At 43.1% G+C, this 21,893-nt stretch overlaps 1 protein-coding gene across 1 annotated transcript in view; it reads left to right on the forward strand.

Annotated features, from left to right (window-relative positions):
- cacna2d2b (calcium channel, voltage-dependent, alpha 2/delta subunit 2b) overlaps positions 1-21,634 on the forward strand; it is a gene marked incomplete at its 3' end in the record, with an annotated part of 56,006 nt that extends 34,372 nt beyond the window's left edge. The window contains exons 16-38 of the mRNA XM_079742013.1: positions 1,186-1,251; positions 1,854-1,928; positions 2,011-2,085; positions 2,324-2,395; positions 2,494-2,565; positions 8,257-8,318; positions 8,417-8,493; positions 8,759-8,819; positions 8,906-9,003; positions 9,088-9,178; positions 9,954-10,016; positions 10,458-10,561; positions 14,982-15,077; positions 15,347-15,438; positions 15,532-15,579; positions 16,247-16,318; positions 16,473-16,625; positions 16,743-16,795; positions 16,960-17,015; positions 17,131-17,254; positions 17,354-17,463; positions 19,249-19,331; positions 21,533-21,634. Of these exons, the coding sequence (XP_079598139.1) occupies positions 1,186-1,251; positions 1,854-1,928; positions 2,011-2,085; positions 2,324-2,395; positions 2,494-2,565; positions 8,257-8,318; positions 8,417-8,493; positions 8,759-8,819; positions 8,906-9,003; positions 9,088-9,178; positions 9,954-10,016; positions 10,458-10,561; positions 14,982-15,077; positions 15,347-15,438; positions 15,532-15,579; positions 16,247-16,318; positions 16,473-16,625; positions 16,743-16,795; positions 16,960-17,015; positions 17,131-17,254; positions 17,354-17,463; positions 19,249-19,331; positions 21,533-21,634 (1,905 nt within the window). The remainder of the gene's footprint in view (positions 1-1,185; positions 1,252-1,853; positions 1,929-2,010; positions 2,086-2,323; positions 2,396-2,493; positions 2,566-8,256; positions 8,319-8,416; positions 8,494-8,758; positions 8,820-8,905; positions 9,004-9,087; positions 9,179-9,953; positions 10,017-10,457; positions 10,562-14,981; positions 15,078-15,346; positions 15,439-15,531; positions 15,580-16,246; positions 16,319-16,472; positions 16,626-16,742; positions 16,796-16,959; positions 17,016-17,130; positions 17,255-17,353; positions 17,464-19,248; positions 19,332-21,532) is intronic.
- Between the last annotated feature and the right edge of the window lie 259 nt (positions 21,635-21,893).

Consider the following 21,893-nt stretch of genomic DNA (forward strand, 5'->3'; position numbering starts at 1 on the left):
TACATAGACACATCTATGTACTTTACAGTACTATCACAGCACGTCTGTTGCTGTTTAGACTAGATATTATAATGTAGTAATCTATATGGTAGCACAATCGCTCACAAATCTATACATGATCGGTGCGCCTACAGTGAAGGCAATCAGTCTGTTTTACCTTATTTGAAAGAAATATAGGAATTTTCCTGTTTTTTTTCTTGTTATGTCTTTTTTATGGTAAAGTTATTGGTCCTCGCCCCCGACTTACTAAACATTCGTATTTACATTACATTTATAAAAGCCAATATACATTTGTGAAAGAGTCTCATGGGTTAGTTGTTTCAAAAGCAATGGTCCTTCTTTTCATAAGACCGTCAACGTCAAAGCACAAACAGAAAAATAACTCCAAACTCGATGAACGGTTACCCAACTCTCCCCCATCCCTCATCCAACCTCACCTCCTCCATCACCTCGTGTCTCTCATTCATGCATTTAAAGAACGCGTCCTTGCCTTGACACTGCTTTGCTGGAGTCCTGTGAAAGTAGGAGTGACAGATTCTATAATTTAGTTTGACCATTTCTGACATCCTGGATATTACCTATTTGTACTCATTGAATATGCTACTCTGATTTACCGTGTACCTTCAGTATTTCAACTAATTAAATGTTTTATGAGACAATAGGAATGGAAGAGCAATCCTTTATTTGCCAGCGCTGCAGCGCTTCAGTGGACCATTGAATGAATCATAGCCTTTACGTGAGACTCAGTACGTTGTTCTTCAGTGGACCATTGAATGAATCATAGCCTTTACGTGAGAGTCAGTACGTTGTTCTTCAGTGGACCATTGAAGGAATCATAGCCTTTACGTGAGAGTCAGTACGTTGTTCTTCAGTGGACGGCCTGGCCCATTGAATGAATCATAGCCTTTACGTGAGAGTCAGTACGTTGTTCTTCAGTGGACGGCCTGGCCCATTGAATGAATCATAGCCTTTACGTGAGAGTCAGTACATTGTTCTTCAGTGCTAGCCACCCAAAGACCATTCTTATCCATGGGACTGACTATTATCCGCCCTTTGTTGGCATTTAGTAGGTCTACAACGTACCGCCGCCCGTAATGCACCCTTCATTCCAGGAGGATTTCTTTTTATTTTTCTGTTTGTCGGTCGGGGTTTGGATGAGAGATTTGTTTAATGTTGATTTTAAAGGGTCTTGGCATGGTGGTGACCGGTACTCTGCCTGTCTTCAATCTCACTATGGATGGAAACTCACAGGTACTTATAGATATTGCCATGGAAACCCATCTGCTGCATGGTCTAATGCAATGATATTTTACAGAGATATCTTTTTATTTATTTATATATTTTGCTATATCCTTCTTTCATATGATCTGTAAACATTTAAGGTAGCACTAAGGTATAAGGTTAAATAATGAACCATCAACAAACATTAGTTAATGCATTATAAGTAAATAACTAACATTTAATAAACAGTTAACTAATGGTCTAGTAATCATTTGTTCCTGTTCACTCATGTATTCAATAAATCTATTATTTAATAGGGTTAGACTAGGTGACCTTATCCCACTAAAGCATATCTTTACCCTAAACCCTATGCTAATATATAATACCGCTTATTACTGTATTAACTAATGTTAATTGATGGTTACTAGAGCAGTACCTAACTGATAATGAACTGTTAATTGTAAGTTAATGCTTATTGCTTAAATTACTTATTAACTTACTTAAATTCATGGTTAATTATTGTACCCTTATTGTAAAGCGTTACCTAATTTAATAACTATGGCTTTTTAAAGGAATGATGTGGAGGATTGTGGTTGAATTTCTGTTATTAATTTCAGTTTTTCTCCCACCAGAACCAGTTAATCCTTGGGGTTATGGGAGTCGATGTACATCTTGATGAGATCAAGAGACTTACTCCACGATATAATGTGAGTCTAAATGTATGTTATTTTACTGAGCTTACAATGGCCAATATGTATATTTTCATATTTTCATTGCTTTCATTAACAGCTTGGTGCCAATGGATACATATTTGCCATTGATCCAAATGGGTATCTTCTACTACACCCTAATCTTCAGCCAAAGGTGAATACATGATCATAAATAACAGTCTGCTCGCCTTTTATCCAAACATCCTTTGCAACTCTGAGAATAAAGAAAGAAAGAAAGAAGATCAAATGTTGGGTGAAAGAGTGTGGAACTTTGTATTGGTGTCAATTTCCGTTGCATTCCATTCCATGCATTGAATTGTTATGTTCAACCAGTATCCATGCTGGGGTGCCCTGCTCATGTCAGACGGATGGTTTTTGTGACGCTGTTTTAGCTTGATGACCTCCCAGAGCCGGTGACTCTGGACTTCCTCGACGCAGAGGTGGAAGACCCCAACAAGGAGGAGGTGATCTCTCCTGGCATCTCTCACTGGGTCAGGCATTGCTAAGTGTAACCATTACAAGTTCATGTCGTGTGTTCACCACCATCTCTTTTTTTACGTAGATACGTAGACAGATGATTGACGGCAGGCCGGGGGAAATGCAGATTAAAACGCTTGTGAAGTCGATTGATGACGTAAGTACCTAAACTAGACACTGTACATGATGAGGTCACCATGACACTGCATGTGATGAGGTCACCATGACACTATACATGATGAGGTCACTGACACTATATATGCTGAGGTCACTGACACTATACATGATGAGGTCACCATGACACTATACATGATGAGGTCACCATGACACTATACATGATGAGGTCACTGACACTATACATGATGAGGTCACTGACACTATACATGATGAGGTCACTGACACTATACATGATGAGGTCACCATGACACTATACATGATGAGGTCACTGACACTATACATAATGAGGTCACCATGACACTATACATGATGAGGTCACCATGACACTATACATGATGAGGTCACTGACACTATACATGATGAGGTCACCATGACACTATACATGATGAGGTCACTGACACTATACATAATGAGGTCACCATGACACTATACATGATGAGGTCACCATGACACTATACATGATGAGGTCACTGACACTATACATGATGAGGTCACTGACACTATACATGATGAGGTCACCATGACACTATACATGATGAGGTCACTGACACTATACATGATGAGGTCACTGACACTATACATGATGAGGTCACTGACACTATACATGATGAGGTCACTGACACTATACATGATGAGGTCACCATGACACTATACATGATGAGGTCACTGACACTATACATGATGAGGTCACTGACACTATACATGATGAGGTCACTGACACTATACATGATGAGGTCACTGACACTATACATGATGAGGTCACTGACACTATACATGATGAGGTCACCATGACACTATACATGATGAGGTCACCATGACACTATACATGATGAGGTCACTAACACTATACATGATGAGGTCACTGACACTATACACGATGAGGTCACTGACACTATACATGATGAGGTCACCATGACACTATACATGATGAGGTCACTGACACTATACATGATGAGGTCACTGACACTATACATGATGAGGTCACCATGACACTATACATGATGAGGTCACTGACACTATACATGATGAGGTCAGTGACACTATACATGATGAGGTCACTGACACTATACATGATGACGTCACTGACACTATACATGATGAGGTCACTGACACTATACATGATGAGGTCACTGACACTATACATGATGAGGTCACCATGACACTATACATGATGAGGTCACTGACACTATACATGATGAGGTCACTGACACTATACATGATGAGGTCACTGACACTATACATGATGAGGTCACTGACACTATACATGATGAGGTCACTGACACTATACATGATGAGGTCACCATGACACTATACATGATGAGGTCACCATGACACTATACATGATGAGGTCACTGACACTATACATGATGAGGTCACTGACACTATACACGATGAGGTCACTGACACTATACATGATGAGGTCACCATGACACTATACATGATGAGGTCACTGACACTATACATGATGAGGTCACTGACACTATACATGATTAGGTCACCATGACACTATACATGCTGAGGTCACCATGACACTATACATGATGAGGTCACTGACACTATACATGATGAGGTCACTGACACTATACATGATGAGGTCACTGACACTATACATGATGAGGTCACTGACACTATACATGATGAGGTCACTGACACTATACATGATGAAGTCACCATGACACTATACATGATGAGGTCACTGACACTATACATGATGAGGTCACCATGACACTATACATGATTAGGTCACTGACACTATACATGATGAAGTCACCATGACACTATACATGATGAGGTCACTGACACTATACATGATGAGGTCACTGACACTATACATGATGAGGTCACTGACACTATACATGATGAGGTCACTGACAGTATACATGATGAGGTCACTGACACTATACATGATGAGGTCACTGACACTATACATGATGAGGTCACCATGACACTATACATGATGAGGTCACTGACACTATACATGATGAGGTCACTGACACTATACATGATGAGGTCACTGACACTATACATGATGAGGTCACCATGACACTATACATGATGAGGTCACTGACACTATACATGATGAGGTCACTGACACTATACATGATGAGGTCACTGACACTATACATGATTAGGTCACCATGACACTATACATGATGAGGTCACTGACACTATACATGATGAGGTCACTGACACTATACATGATGAGGTCACTGACACTATACATGATGAGGTCACTGACACTATACATGATGAGGTCACTGACACTATACATGATGAGGTCACTGACACTATACATGATGAGGTCACTGACACTATACATGATGAGGTCACTGACACTATACATGATTAGGTCACCATGACACTATACATGATGAGGTCACTGACACTATACATGATGAGGTCACTGACACTATACATGATGAGGTCACTGACACTATACATGATGAGGTCACCATGACACTATACATGATGAGGTCACTGACACTATACATGATGAGGTCACTGACACTATACATGATGAGGTCACTGACACTATACATGATGAGGTCACTGACACTATACATGATGAGGTCACTGACACTATACATGATTAGGTCACCATGACACTATACATGATGAGGTCACTGACACTATACATGATGAGGTCACTGACACTATACATGATGAGGTCACTGACACTATACATGATGAGGTCACTGACACTATACATGATGAGGTCACCATGACACTATACATGATGAGGTCACTGACACTATACACGATGAGGTCACTGACACTATACATGATGAGGTCACCATGACACTATACATGATGAGGTCACTGACACTATACATGATGAGGTCACTGACACTATACATGATGAGGTCACCATGACACTATACATGATGAGGTCACTGACACTATACATGATGAGGTCAGTGACACTATACATGATGAGGTCACTGACACTATACATGATGAGGTCACTGACACTATACATGATGAGGTCACTGACACTATACATGATTAGGTCACCATGACACTATACATGATGAGGTCACCATGACACTATACATGATGAGGTCACTGACACTATACATGATGAGGTCACCATGACGCTATACATGATTAGGTCACTGACACTATACATGATGAGGTCACCATGACACTATACATGATGAGGTCACTGACACTATACATGATGAGGTCACTGACACTATACATGATGAGGTCACTGACACTATACATGATGACGTCACTGACACTATACATGATGAGGTCACTGACACTATACATGATGAGGTCACCATGACACTATACATGATGAGGTCACTGACACTATACATGATGAGGTCACTGACACTAAACATGATGAGGTCACTGACACTATACATGATGAGGTCACTGACACTATACATGATGAGGTCACCATGACACCATACATGATGAGGTCACTGACACTATACATGATGAGGTCACTGACACTATACATGATGAGGTCACTGACACTATACACGATGAGGTCACTGACACTATACACGATGAGGTCACTGACACTATACACGATGAGGTCACTGACACTATACATGATGAGGTCACTGACACTATACATGATGAGGTCACCATGACACTATACATGATGAGGTCACCATGACACTATACATGATGAGGTCACTGACACTACATGATGAGGTCACCATGACACTATACATGATGAGGTCACTGACACTATACATGATGAAGTCACTGACACTATACATGATGAGGTCACCATGACACTATACATGATGAGGTCACTGACACTATACATGATGACGTCACTGACACTATACATGATGACGTCACCATGACACTATACATGATGAGGTCACTGACACTATACATGATGAGGTCACTGACACTATACATGATGACGTCACTGACACTATACATGATGAGGTCACTGACACTATACATGATGAGGTCACCATGACACTATACATGATGAGGTCACTGACACTATACATGATGAGGTCACTGACACTAAACATGATGAGGTCACTGACACTATACATGATGAGGTCACTGACACTATACATGATGAGGTCACCATGACACCATACATGATGAGGTCACTGACACTATACATGATGAGGTCACTGACACTATACATGATGAGGTCACTGACACTATACACGATGAGGTCACTGACACTATACACGATGAGGTCACTGACACTATACATGATGAGGTCACCATGACACTATACATGATGAGGTCACCATGACACTATACATGATGAGGTCACTGACACTATACATGATGAGGTCACTGACACTATACATGATTAGGTCACCATGACACTATACATGCTGAGGTCACCATGACACTATACATGATGAGGTCACTGACACTATACATGATGAGGTCACCATGACACTATACATGATGAGGTCACTGACACTATACATGATGAGGTCACTGACACTATACATGATGAGGTCACTGACACTATACATGATGAGGTCACTGACACTATACATGATGAGGTCACCATGACACTATACATGATGAGGTCACTGACACTATACATGATGAGGTCACTGACACTATACATGATGAGGTCACTGACACTATACATGATGAGGTCACTGACACTATACATGATGAGGTCACTGACACTATACATGATGAGGTCACTGACACTGTACATGCTGAGGTCACTGACACTATACATGATGAGGTCACTGACACTATACATGATGAGGTCACTGACACTGTACATGCTGAGGTCACTGACACTATACATGATGAGGTCACTGACACTATACATGATGAGGTCACTGACACTGTACATGCTGAGGTCACTGACACTATACATGATGAGGTCACTGACACTATACATGATGAGGTCACTGACACTGTACATGCTGAGGTCATGCCACACTCAACCCTCGACAACAAGGCTCTCCTAAATGTACATTGCTAATAGGATTCCTTTCAATGTCAGTACGTTGCGGCTCTTGACAAGTAGCGCATGTTTTGGAGCTGATGTAGATTCCAGTATAAATGACCTCTCTAACATTGGTAAGGGGACGTTGCATTAGGGACTTTGTGTGCAGTCTCTGGGTGTGTGAAGCAGTAGTTTTCTAGGAAGTGTGTACCTTAGTACCTGGTGCGCACTGCGCTGGTTCACGTGGGGGATGTGAACCAGCGCAACGGATGATGATGCAAATTCAGCTATTCTCTCGAACACACTCAGCGGTTTTAGCCGTCTCTATACTGGGAGTAAAGCGGGAGTTGGAGGACAGTGGAGGGCAGTGTTCCAGGGTGGACTCACACCGGAGCCCAACCCTGGTCATGCTATAGTTTTGGAAAATGTTCTATTTTTTTAACAGAAATTATCATTGTTTATTAGGAAAACATTGACCATTTATTTCAATACAACTTCCAGATGGTGCTTTACATGATGAGGTAGATCACAAGACCTTCCCTGCCTTCTGTCACAGCGAACACACTCTATTGTCGCAAATCCAAGCTTTGACTCCAATGATTACAGTCCACGGTTGTGTTGATTGTTTTTTTATTGATTCCCAACATCGTCACACGGACACTCAACATTCATCTAGTTGTTTGCAAGGCTTGTCGTGCATTTAAATTATTTTTACAAACCTTGATTTAATTTGGGTATCAACCTTTTTTTCTGTTACAGAAATACATTGATGATGCTTACAGGGGGTACACCTGGACACCCATAAACGGCACAGACTACAGGTGAGTTGGGATTTTAAATCCCTACCAATGACACCTGACCGTATTTCCAGACTTGATCCAATTTCATGTAATCTGTTTCCCAATGCTGCCCTCTGCAGCCTGGGCTTGGTATTACCCCCCTACAATGAGTACTACATTCAGGCAGACCTGAGTGACGTGATGCTCCAGCTCCAGTGTGAGTATTCCAGCACACTCCCTTCTCTGTGTGGCCTGTGTCATGAACCTGTGTACTCACCTGTGTAAAAAATCTGTGTACTCACCAGCTTACTCACCTGTGTAATATACCTTTGTACTCTCCTGTGTACCTACCTGTGTAATGAACCTGTGTGCTCAACTGTGTAATAAACCGGTGCACTCACCTGTGTACTCACCTGTGTACTCACCTGTGTACTCACCTGTGTACTAACGCCTTAAATCTCCTGTTCTTTTTTCCTCTACAGATCTGCAGTCTCTGTTGCCCAGCTCATTTGAATCATCAGGACACGTGTTTCTGGCTCCAAGGTAACCTCATCCTCATGCTGCCTCCACTATAAGTCAAACTGAAGGAAGTCTTCACTGTAGTATTCATTTGCAATATAACTCTTAAGGGAATACTGCAAGCGTCTTCAACTTTCCAACAACAATACACAGTTCCTGGAGAACTTTCTCTCTCTCATGGTGGACATCACTCCAGAATCTGAGGACTGTGAGTGTTGGTACAAAACCAGGACACCATATCTGTACATCTTTCAGGTTGTGGGAGGTCATGAACTGCTTGCGTGTGTTTCAGGTGACCAAGGCATCATCCACAACCTCATTCTGGATTCTGGCATCATTGGACAGCTGGCCTCCAGAGTGTGGAAGAACAAAGATATACATTCGTAAGTAAAGAAACTTGCTTACCGTTTAGAGTGGTTTCCTTCATATGCTAATGCTAGTCGCTTGAAGTGTAATTCCGGCCAAAATTGAACCCAGGGTCTTTGTTTTGGCATGTATACCCATCAAATAAGCCTTCCAGATACTTTTTTAGTTGAAAAACGAGTATAGAGTTTGCCCCGTGCAATATTTAGCCTCATATTATTCGTTAGGGGCACCGCGAACACTTCTAAATTGGCATTTTTTAACCACTAATATTGCTCAAAATAGCACCAAACCTCTGCAGTAGCATGATTAGGGTCCCTACACATAGAACGAAGCATCAACAACTTAGTTAGCATATTAAAAAATACTGTTTTCCAAGTCTGTGCCTTACCGGTAGGTCCATGTTTCCAGGAAGTCCACACAAGTCGATTTCCTGCTACCGTAAATAATATAATAGAGGTGCCCCTAACCAATAACATGGAAGCCAAACATTGTGCCGGGAAGACTCTATACTCGATTTTCAATGAAAAAAGTATCTTGAGGGCTTATTTGTTATATCAAATGAAATGTGATTCAACCCTCAATGCACCTTCCCTGCAATTCAAATCAGCACATACTGCATGGTCGTCCGCTGCTGTTATGTTCAGAATGACCAGCGTGAATGTTATACTTGCAGTTGAGTACCAGTAGCACTGGGGACACATTGTGGTTATTCACTGTGAAAAGCACCGTCCGTTCCTGCATATGTCCTACAGAGTGTCACTACAGAACTCTGCTTGACTCTGCGTCCTGTAGGTATGGCTTCCTGGCGGTGTTTGCCTCAACAGATGGTGGCGTGACCAGGGTGTTCCCCAACATGTGAGTCATGGTGCAACACCTTCCATCAGCCCACATCCATTTGAACCGTAACGGCCCTCAACACACTTTATTTTAGAGAATAACACAGGCTACTGTTAGCCGTTGCACACACAGAAACAATAACAAACTTCTAAGTGCTGAACTGGCCTGGCCTTAGCCTTTTGCCTCACACTCCTCTTCTCACGTGCCCCCTCACTGGAGGAACACGTCCACTTAACCAATCATGGTTACGCTATCCCCTGCATATCACTGTGATAGGTCGCTGGCTTGACGGATAGGCTGCACAGCGTCTAAGCTGACATCGGAAACACTTTCATTGACACTCCGGGAATATCAGTACTTCACTAAGAAGTCATTATCTCTGAACTGAACTACATCTCCTTACCATGACACACACAACAGACTCTTACAGTAGTATTGTTTTACTTTATTGTTGTATAGGGCTGCTGAGTCCTGGCATGAGGATCCAGAGCCCTACAAGTCCACCTACTACGGACGCAGCCTGGACAACAAGGGCTACATGTTCAGAATGCCTAAGAGAGACCGTGAGCATCACCTCTGCTGCTCTCTCTCCCTGAACCTTACCACATCCTGCTCTCTCTCTCCTTTACCTTAACCATAATCTCTCTCTCTCTCTCTCTCTCTCTCTCCTTTACCTTAACCATAATCTCTCTCTCTCTCTCTCTCTCTCTCTCTCTCTCTCTCTCTCTCTCTCTCTCTCTCTCTCTCTCTCTCTCCTTTACCTTAACCATAATCTATCTCTCTCTCTCTCTCTCCCACTCTCCCTTACCCTATCCTGCGCTCTCACTAGCTAACCCTAAAGCTGGACTTAGATCACTACTCGCAGCACGTTTGTGAAGGTCGATTACAAGTCTTTGTTATCGTTTTTTTCAGATTTACAACCTAAACACGTGAATCAACCAAATTGGCTGTTTGCTGGAGCTATTCACATGACTTAAAGGGCCCTATCTTGCATCCGGCGCAATTGACTTTCTACACCAACGCATGTATCTTTGCTAGTTTACACCCGGCGCAAAGCCGATTTTCCCCCGCAGCAAACCTGCGCCACTAAACTTGCGCCCTGAGAAGCGTGTCGGCGAAAAGCAGAGGCGCATTCCGGCGCAAATGAGACATGGTGCTGGGTGGCCCCGCCCATTCTTTCGGCGAATTGAGTTTGCCCTGCACAAGGGTCTGGTTAATAATACGTTTTTGCGGGAGTCAATCACCAAGCTGGCTTTTCCCCTTGGCGCGCTATTGGCTGGTTTAACACAATGACGACAGGGAAGCGACGGCAAGCAGCCAATCGCGTACAGAGTCAGTTGAACGAGGCCCGTTGATCACGCCTCTAGTGCTGAAGAAAATGATGGCAGCTTCCCCAGGGTCTGGTAATAGCCAGGCTACAACTCTGGTGCTATCTTACAGATCGATAAAGCAGTTGCGCATCTGACCGACAAATACCTGGTCTAACTGCACTAGCGGATAGCGCATTTGGTGTTGCTATTTTGATGTACCATGGCTGGTTGGAACTGCTTACACACTAGTAGGCTATACACAGCACATACATGCAAACGATTTGCCTAATTGAAATACTATGATGATGATGTGATATGTGGAAACCTTTTTTTTCCAGAGGGGCTGCATAAATGAACACTGTAGTAGGCTATGCCATGTGTTAAAATAATAATAATAACAATAATAAACTCAAGCAATGTAGGCTATATCCTAGCCTTCCAAAACAAAATCTCGTTTTAGGGTAAATAATAACGTTGGTTAAATCTTTTGGGAAAGAACAGCTGATACAGAGGTAATAAGTTGTATTTAAATCAATGCATCTGCAAACACCGTACAGCAAACACATATTTTCTTGACCCAGACATCGTGTACAAGCCCATAACTTTTAAGATTGATGAGTGTTTGATCGTGACAAAACTAATGCAAGTGAGTGTTAAAAAGAATGAATGATTCCTCCATCTGTTTAAACACACGCAAATTAAACACGTAACGCATAATACTGTCCATGGTAATGTATCGATGTGTCGATAACAATAATGTATACAATAGTGGTAAGAAACGATGTTTGTTCATGTATTGCCGCATTCATTAAATAGACCCACAGTTGCGGCCACAGGACCGCACATCATATGTGTGTTAGGTTTTCTTTGCCAAAATTTGCGTTTAAGTTGAAGAAGGAAACACTATTCCATGTGTGAATTAGGCCACATTATTTGGCCATAAACTGAGCCATTTGAAGTTTAAAATCCATGTGGTCAGGCATCTGTCTCATCGGAGACTACAAACACGCTGTCAAAATATCAACTCATCAGGTTCAAATGCGCTCCTGGCTCTTAAAGGGGATGGGAGATGGCACTCTCATTGGTTTACTGCATGTTACGCCCGAACCACACCTACGGGTGATTAGCATGGACCTATTAAAGAAAGGACAGCGGATAAAAAAATGGCGCCCATTCATTCCTTTGAAAACAGCTCAATGGCGCAGGGCAACATCAAGGAGAGATTTGCTTCTGCATCCTGGGAGCCAGCCACGCCCTAGTGCATGACGCGCCGGATGCAGAAATATTCTCTTTGTTTAGCATTGTAGCATCATAAGCAAGAGGTCTGTCTGCACATCCCTCGGAGACTTTAAGTGATAAAAAGCCTAAATACATCACATCATTCATGTTAAGTAAAAGGAAAAGCCTCGGACACGAGAAGTTAACGGAGCCGTGCACTGAGCCCTCGCGAATGCCGGGCCGAAACAACATTTGTTTCACTACGACTCCTTTCAGCTGCCCACCTCTCCTCCTGCAAAAAATAAATAAATAAAATGGCTAATAAAACGCTTGAGGTGGCGTTTTGAAAAGAGAAAACTTACATTTTATTAGTACATGTTATAAAGATAATTATGAGCCTTTGATTGATATCCTGTTCCTGGGGGCTTGGGAGTTAGGCTACTTGAGGGCCACACTTTTTAGATTTGCGTCAGGCGCAAGAGTAATTTATCCGCCGGTATAATAGCAATAGCGCCAGAGACCCTCTCACAAAGCTACTTCAGTTTTTAGCTTCTCACTTGCGTTTCAGACCGTTAAAATAGGGCCCCAAGACCGTCATTAGATTCAGTCACTGAGACTAATGTTATCCTGCTTTAACATTATTCATCCTGGCTCCCAATGAAGGGAGGTTTCACTCAACCATGGAATCTGTTTTTAATGATCTTTTTGTGGTTTTTGTTGCTCTTTTATTAAGGTTTACGATGCAAGTAGTAGACCTAGACTTGACGTTATTCCCACATCCCCATGTCTTAGCCCCTCTAAATGGCGTGACGAAGCATTGCCTATAGTATCATGATAAGAGCTAGACTTTAATCAGCGCTGTTCGCTGAACCTGGACAACCGGTCTGAACTGGAGATGAAGCCGTAGATAGCTCTCCTTTAATGGGCACTGATGCAAAACCCTCTAATTAAATCCCAATAAATGGAGTCCAAGACAAATTTCCCTCCAAGGATAATAATGTGTATCTTATCTTAGATCTTTATCTTAAATAATTTATGTAGCCAAAGGCTATCACCGTCTTGCTTGACTACTTAAAATCATAAGACACGAGACCTGCAGCCTCAAAGTGTACAGCCGATATACTACACAGCTGTACATCTGGATAAAAGCCTTGTGCCACGTTGCAGGAAGCTAAGCAGACGAATATGAGTGTGCATGTGTGTGGATGATTGCTGGTCTAAGCTGCCAAGACTGGACTCGAGGGCTGCGGGAGGCTGCACACCTGTTGCTGCACATCTGTTCTCAATGTGCACATCTGTACATTGAGAGACCAGTGTGCACAGGTTAAACAAGCATGGTATTTGCGACACTGGCCAGTGTAGTCGTGATGTTGAAAATGTGGTTTATTTAAAGATTTGTATAAAATGATACATTAGCTGGTGCTCCATGTTGCCATGCAGGACACCCCTCCCTGAGTGTGTCGGGAGATGGCCGGTGTAACCTGTTGCACATTGATTGCTCAACAGGTGTGAAGCCTCACCCAGCCCCAGAGTCAAATCAGACTCGGCCAGGTGAGGCTGCTTAAAGCAGCCATCATCCAGGCACACTCCCACAGTAAGCATCTCCCACATAGCCCACACACAAACGCTGCATATCACACCATCTTCGTAAATAATCCAGACACACGCATTTAATCAGTCAGTTATCGGTTATACAATTTACTGTCATCTCATGAAAATGACCAATGAACATTCTGAGTCCTTGACAAAATCTGCTTCTTGCCGGCAGCCATCCTTGCAGTCGTATCACAGGTGATACTGTTACATTTTATTATATGTTAGATTTAATCTGTGTCGGTGTGTATTATCCATAAAGGCTATGGTATTGTCCATTACAGCTCCTTTTCTTTAGTGCGAGGAGTGAGTAGGTTGGCCTGACTCAATCCAATAAATGTAATCCCACTCATTCCTTCTTCTTTGATAGTGATGTTAATTTAAATGGATGTTACTTTATTGCTAAACTTATAGAAACGGTCAATTAAACCATCTTAACTAGTCCAAACTAAACTCCTTATTGCTCTGTGGTTCCCCTATTAGCTAAACTCTGTAGTGGTCTGTTTACATGAGTTACCAACGACACATTTCCGTCAGCTCGACTAAGTAACTCTCATTTAAAGCAAACTAACTAAAAACGCTCATATTATCGGCAAAATGATTTTCATAAGAAACATCCTATTAATATATATTTCACTATTAAAAGAAATCGGTGATCGTATCGGATTGGCAGATCACACACAGATCAGTGATCGGGATCTGCCTAACAAAACCTGATCGGTGCGTCCCTAACCTGAAACCCCAGCCTTCACAGGAAAATGTTAACCTGTGCTTTAACACAAATCTTTTTGTGGGTCACAGTGTTCCTCAATGTTTTCTAAACTGTTTCTCTGTCTGTCCGTCCGCCCGTCTCCGTAAACAGCCGTGGATGACATCGGGGAAGAGAATGGCACCATCGGAATCCTACTCAGCTCTGCTGTGGAGGTCAATCTAGGTGGCAAGCTTCTCAAACCTGCAGGTATGATTCCTTCATTCATTCAGTCTGTTGATACCCCGACATTAGACCTCAAGACCTTCAGTGGGATTTAGAGGTTTGATCATTTACAGTCTAATGATCAATCATGTTTTAGTGTTTAAATGTCCACACTACAACGTTACTAGGTCAATCTAAATAAAATAAAACTCATGTGTTAAACCTCTCTTTACGTCCAGACAGCATTCACAAAATGAAATGCTCTGACTGGAGATTCATAATTTTCTGATCGTGTGGACCTTCTCATTAATCAGTGGTCGGGGTGAAACTCGACCTGGAAGCATGGGTGGACAAGTTCAAGATCCTGGCCAGCAATGTGTCGGAGAGCCGCCAGGGGTCACAAAAGGTACGTTCAACCCCCCCGTCCTAATCTTCTGGCTGCTGCGTTCCTCTAGTGAATCTCTGTTTACTAACGGTGCCTTTAACTCTCTTCACACAGTGCGGGCCTTCCAGAAGCTGTGAGATGGACTGTGAAGTGAACACGGACGTAAGCATGCCTATCGCTCTCTCTGAGGGAAGCCTCTCACTTATTCTCCCATTTATAGACAGACCCATCCATCCCACATTGAGAAGGAGCTGGGACTGCCTTGTGTGGGAAGCATCCTTCCGTGTGGGGTAATGCGTGTGACCTTCCTGCCGTGAGGCCTGGTGTGAGGTGAAGAGTTGTGTACACACGTAGCCCCCCAGTCCCCGGGCGATCATTAGCTGACTGGCTAGTGTTACTAACTAACTACTATCTTATGCTTGTGAGGAATCCGGGTGGGAAGGTGTTGATAGACCATTACAGTCAAGTCACCCTTCTGATGCCAGCTACAGCGGAGCCTAGCAGTAGTCGCTCCAACAGAAATTCAACTCTATAGTATAATATAAATATTCATTATAAGAATATAGAAATCTAACATGTATAGCTAATATGGAGACCGATCGTTTGAATGCAGGGCAGACATTGTTCAAATGTTATGTATGTCATGGCAGCCTTTGTCTCAGTGTGAAATGTTGTGTCTTAGCCTCTCGGGCCGTGGTTTGGTCAGGGACTACTGTGGCCCCCAGCTGCTCCTTCAGCTGTCAACTGGGCTCACCATGTCACTATATTTGTGTGTGGTGGGCCTGCTGTTATCTGAGGTCATTTTCTGTGTGTGTGTGTGTGTGTGTAGGACCTGCTCTGTTATCTGATCGATGATGGGGGATTCCTTGTCATGTCCAATCAGAGAGACCACTGGAAGAAGGTAAACTTTCCATTAATATTGTAAAATCAGAGTGTAAAGAACGTAGTGAGGAGAACAAAAGGTGAACAGCTGAAGGTAAACAGACAAACTGTTGTGTAGTTCTTGTCCTTCTAAAGTTTATTCAGCTGCCTCCTCTCTCTTCTCCCAATAAAAGGTGGGCCTTTTCTTCGGAGACGTCGACCCCTATCTGATGCACGCGCTCTACAACAACTCCATCTACGCCCGCGTGCAGTCCTTCCAGTTCAAGTCGGCCTGTGAGCCAATCAGCAGCAGCCACACGGGGGCCGCTGCAAGAGGCATCTTTGTGGTAATGGAGGACTTCAACGCAATCACGTTCAAATCGAATCAAGAACGAGAGCCGAGTGCTCTGTGAGTGTGACCTGGCGGTGTTAACATGTCCTCCTGCTCCTCCCTGTACCTCCAGCCCTCCATTGCGGACATGCTGAGTTTGGCCTGGTGGTCCTCAGCCGTGGCCTGGTAAGACCTCTCAGAAAACAGCGCAGTGGGGGGCTCGGGTGCCACATTGTCCAAAAGGCAATGCTTGGCACCACCTTTTCTTGTTTTTTTACTGCACCCTTCATGTGAAGGTTGAAGCGCTCACACTGTTTCCATGACTACATGTCACCTGATCTCCTCTCCAGGTCTGTGCTCCAGCAGTTGCTGTATGGACTGACCTACAACAGCTGGTTCCTCACAGGTGGGCGCCTGTGTGTTCAAAGATTATGCTGTGATATGAGGGTATGAAGTATCGAGGCTATCAATAGTCTTCCAACAGTCTGAGTCTTTCTCTGCTCTCCTAACCTGTCTTCCAGACGACTCTGTGGTGGAGGCCTTCGAGACTAAGGACAGCAGCTGTGTGACCATCCAAAGCCAGTTCTATTTCACTAACACCACCAACTCCTACAACATTCTGCAGGACTGTGGGAACTGCTCCAGGTGTGCTTCGATGTGTGCTCTGCGCTGTTTAGCATGGCAGTTTTTGCTGGCGGGTAGCTATAAGCTAGCGTACACTGACCCCCAACCCTTCCTTCGCAGGCTGTTCCACGCCAAGAGGATAGAGAACACCAACCTGCTCTTTGTGGTGGCAGAGACCCTGCCCTGCAGCTCCTGTGAGATCGAGAGGCTGACCCAGGTCCAGACCGAGTGTATCCTACCCAATATTCATACAGATCCATCTTCACCCCCATTCTGTTCGCCCTGTCTCAGTGTCATTGTGTTTTCTATGGGTTGTTACGTTGGTGTGTTCACGCTTGTTTCGGACAGTTGATTGGCTGGTTCCTTTGTGTTTTTGTTTAAATTAAATTAACTAAATTAAAATAACATATTTCCTAAGGACACTTATACTATGAATTCACTTCACTCAGCTATATTCAGCTGGTGTTTTGGATGACCTGTCATGCCATCATTACATTAATTTAGGTGGCACTTTACTAGCCAAGGAACTTACAAGAAGTTCAACCATGAAGCTGTAACCCTTAAGTGCATAAATCCTATAAGTACATTGAGTAAAGTGCAAGTGCTACATTATAGAAACAAAATTATTTTTATTTTCTGGCCAGATGCAGTATATGCAGATTAGGTACAATCTGCAAGTGGACATTTGTAGGGTTTCATCTGTGTTGTTCAGTAGGGAGCTCGTTCCACCATGTGGAGAAAGGACGGCGAACACCCTACTTAGTGCCGGGGTAGGTAGCTGTTTGGCAGTCTTAGAGCGGAGTGGACGGACAGGGGTATATGGTTTGACCATGTCCTGGATGTGGGAAGGGTTGGAGCCCATCGCAGCCCGTTAGGCTGTACTACCAGCGACTTGAATCAGTTTGGAGCATCCATCAGTAGCCTGTGCAGGGTGCGGAGGAGAGGTGCAGTGAGGGAGGACGTGGGAAGGTTGAGGACCAGTCAGCGGCTGTGTTCTGGGTGAGCTGCAGAGAAGGAATTGCGCATGCAGGCCAACGAGCCAGAAGGGAGTGGATGTAGTCTGGGTGATGAATGACCAGATGACCAGATCCTCCTGATGTTGTAGAGCATGAATCTGCATGAGTAGATAAAGCACCTAGACACGCAGGTTTTACCTGCTTTTTACCGTTTTAGAGCTTGTGGGATACACTTCTAAACAGCAAATTGAATCCATTCAAATTCACTTCTGAAGTACAAGGAATAATGGAGAGGAGTGCTGCTGGCTAGGTAATCACCGCTGGAAACACGGGCCTTCACCTCGGTTCCGTCATGACATCGCTGCAATTCAGAGCAGGAATATCTGTTGAATATCCAATATCTTTTTGATAAGACCACAGTTAGAATCCAATTCTGTGTGAAACACTGTCATGTGTGCGGTTATGTTACAAAGTTACCACAACGTTCAACATGCACATTAAGTTATTCTTAGTAGGATTGCTTTGACCATGGATTACAGCGCTGGGCTACCCAACAAAACGTTATCTACTGCTGTAAATTACCTCATGTAACATTCTCTAAAGCTGTAAACTACCACATAAAATGATCTACAGCTGTTTGGGTAGTCGACTCATCTGATGGTAAGTTTTCAAGTTAAATTATGATACTTTAATTTAATTTAATTTAAGACCTTTTACCTTTAAGACTACTAACACCACTAAAACAATGTAAAGTTAGATTAAGACTACGAACACCACTTCAACAATGTAAAGTTAGATTAAGCCTACGAACACCACTTAAAAAATGTACAGTTAGATTAAGTCTACTTACACCACTACAACAATGTTCAATTAGATTAAATCATCTAACAGCACACAATTTGAACAAAAATGTACAAATATGCAGTCGAATCCAGCAGAAAGAGCACTGTGAAGACGAGCACTCCTATTTAAATATACTGAGTCCTTTCAGCAGGATACCTCCAACAGTCAAAAGGCCCACTATCAGACTGTTCACTGCCCGTTAACTCTGAAGCTCAGTCCGCGAGGAGAACCCGTGTGAGGTCCTGAGAGATGCCAGGTATCGCAAAGGTCCACCGAGCTGCTTCGACTACAGTGCCTGGGTGAGTACAGCTAAACCTCTCTAAAGGCTCTTAAAACCAACAGGTCAAATCCTTTCATAGTAAGGGTCTCTTAATAAAACCTTAGTAGGTACAACTATTATAGTATGGGTCTCTTAAATACATCTGAAAAGGTAAACCCCTATCGTAGTACGGGTCTGTTATAAACACCTGACAGGTAAACCCCTGTCATAGTGCGGGTCTGTTATAAACACCTGACAGGTAAACCCCTATCATAGTGTGGGTCTGTTTTAAACACCTGACAGGTAAAACCTTATCATAGTGTGGGTCTCTTTTAAACACCTGACAGGTAAAACCTTATCATAGTGTGGGTCTCTTTTAAACACCTGACAGGTAAAACCTTATCATAGTATGGGTCTCTTTTAAACACCTGACAGGTAAACCCCTGTCATAGTGTGGGTCTGTTATAAACACCTGACAGGTAAACCCTATCATAGTACGGGTCTGTTATAAACACCTGACAGGTAAAACCTTATCATAGTGTGGGTCTGTTATAAACACCTGACAGGTAAAACCTTATCATAGTGTGGGTCTCTTTTAAACACCTGACAGGTAAAACCTTATCATAGTATGGGTCTCTTTTAAACACCTAACAGGTAAACCCCTGTCATAGTGTGGGTCTGTTATAAACACCTGACAGGTAAACCCTATCATAGAACGGGTCTGTTATAAACACCTGACAGGTAAACCCCTGTCATAGTACGGGTCTGTTTTAAACACCTGACAGGTAAACCCCTGTCGTAGTGTGGGTCTGTTATAAACACCTGACAGGTGAACCCCTATCATAGTGTGGGTCTCTTTTAAACACCTGACAGGTAAACCCCTGTCGTAGTGCGGGTCTGTTATAAACACCTGACAGGTAAACCCCTATCATAGTACGGGTCTGTTATAAACACCTGACAGGTAAACCCTATCATAGTGTGGGTCTGTTATAAACACCTGCCAGGTAAACCCTATCATAGTGTGGGTCTGTTATAAACACCTGACAGGTAAACCCCTGTCGTAGTGCGGGTCTGTTATAAACACCTGACAGGTAAAACCTTATCATAGTGTGGGTCTCTTTTAAACACCTGACAGGTAAAACCTTATCATAGTGTGGGACTCTTTTAAACACCTGACAGCTAAAACCTTATCATAGTATGGGTCTCTTTTAAACACCTGACAGGTAAACCCCTGTCATAGTGTGGGTCTGTTATAAACACCTGACAGGTAAACCCTATCATAGTACGGGTCTGTTATAAACACCTGACAGGTAAACCCTATCATAGTATGGGTCTGTTATAAACACCTGACAGGTAAACCCCTATCGTAGTGCGGGTCTGTTATAAACACCTGACAGGTAAACCCCTATCATAGTGTGGGTCTGTTATAAACACCTGACAGGTAAACCCCTATCATAGTATGGGTCTCTTTTAAACACCTGACAGGTAAACCCCTATCATAGTGTGGGTCTGTTTTAAACACCTGACAGGTAAACCCATGTCGTAGTGTGGGTCTGTTATAAACACCTGACAGGTAAACCCCTGTCGTAGTACGGGTCTGTTATAAACACCTGACAGGTGAACCCCTATCATAGTATGGGTCTGTTATAAACACCTGACAGGTAAAACCCTGTCATAGTATGGGTCTGTTATAAACACCTGACAGGTAAACCCCTGTCATAGTGTGGGTCTGTTTTAAACACCTGACAGGTGAACCCCTGTTGTAGTGTGGGTCTGTTATAAACACCTGACAGGTAAAACCTTATCGTAGTGTGGGTCTGTTATAAACACCTGACAGGTAAAACCCTATCATAGTGTGGGTCTGTTATAAACACCTGACAGGTGAACCCCTGTCGTAGTGCGGGTCTCTCTCACAGCAGCCTAATTGAAGGCCTAGTGGTGAGAGTGAGATGGGTGCAGGGCGGTGATGGTGTAAGCTGTGCATAGGTCAAACACCACGCTGTTCATCGGTAGTCAGAGATCCTACTGTAACACTGTGCTGTTGTGCGCACACTGAATTAGTTATGTGCCGCATTAGCTGTTAAAATAAGTTCCATCACTCATATTGTACTTTGGGAACTGAGGTGAATCAGACACCGACGCATCAATCCAGATAACTATGATAGAAATTCAAATATGAAGGTGTTTACTGTTGAGAAAATGTTCTTTGATGATGACGGTTCCTTTGAATTTGTGTTACAGGAGAACACGTCTGAGTGTGGTCACGGTCTCTCCCTGCAGTCTTCTCTCGGAATCATTCTCCTCTTTCAGTTTACTCAGAAAAGTATCATTGATTTCTTCTGATTTGTTTGATTACTTTGGTTACTATTGATTTCTTCCGATTTGATCCTGAAGTCGGTTGTCCTCGAGAACTTTGACCAATTCCCGTCTGCGTCATGTTTACCTGTTTTTACTCCAGCTCTGCTAGAATCTTACAGGGTCATACTGTGTATGAGGCCGAACCAAGCGCCCCTCTGTTTCCAGTGAATACCAAGACACATTCCTCTGATAAATGGATTTCACATTTATCAGAATGGTTTTAGTCCATGTCTTTTAATTGCTT

Source organism: Pollachius pollachius (genome assembly GCF_949987615.1).
Source record: "Pollachius pollachius genome assembly, chromosome: 8".
Lineage (NCBI taxonomy): Eukaryota > Metazoa > Chordata > Actinopteri > Gadiformes > Gadidae > Pollachius > Pollachius pollachius.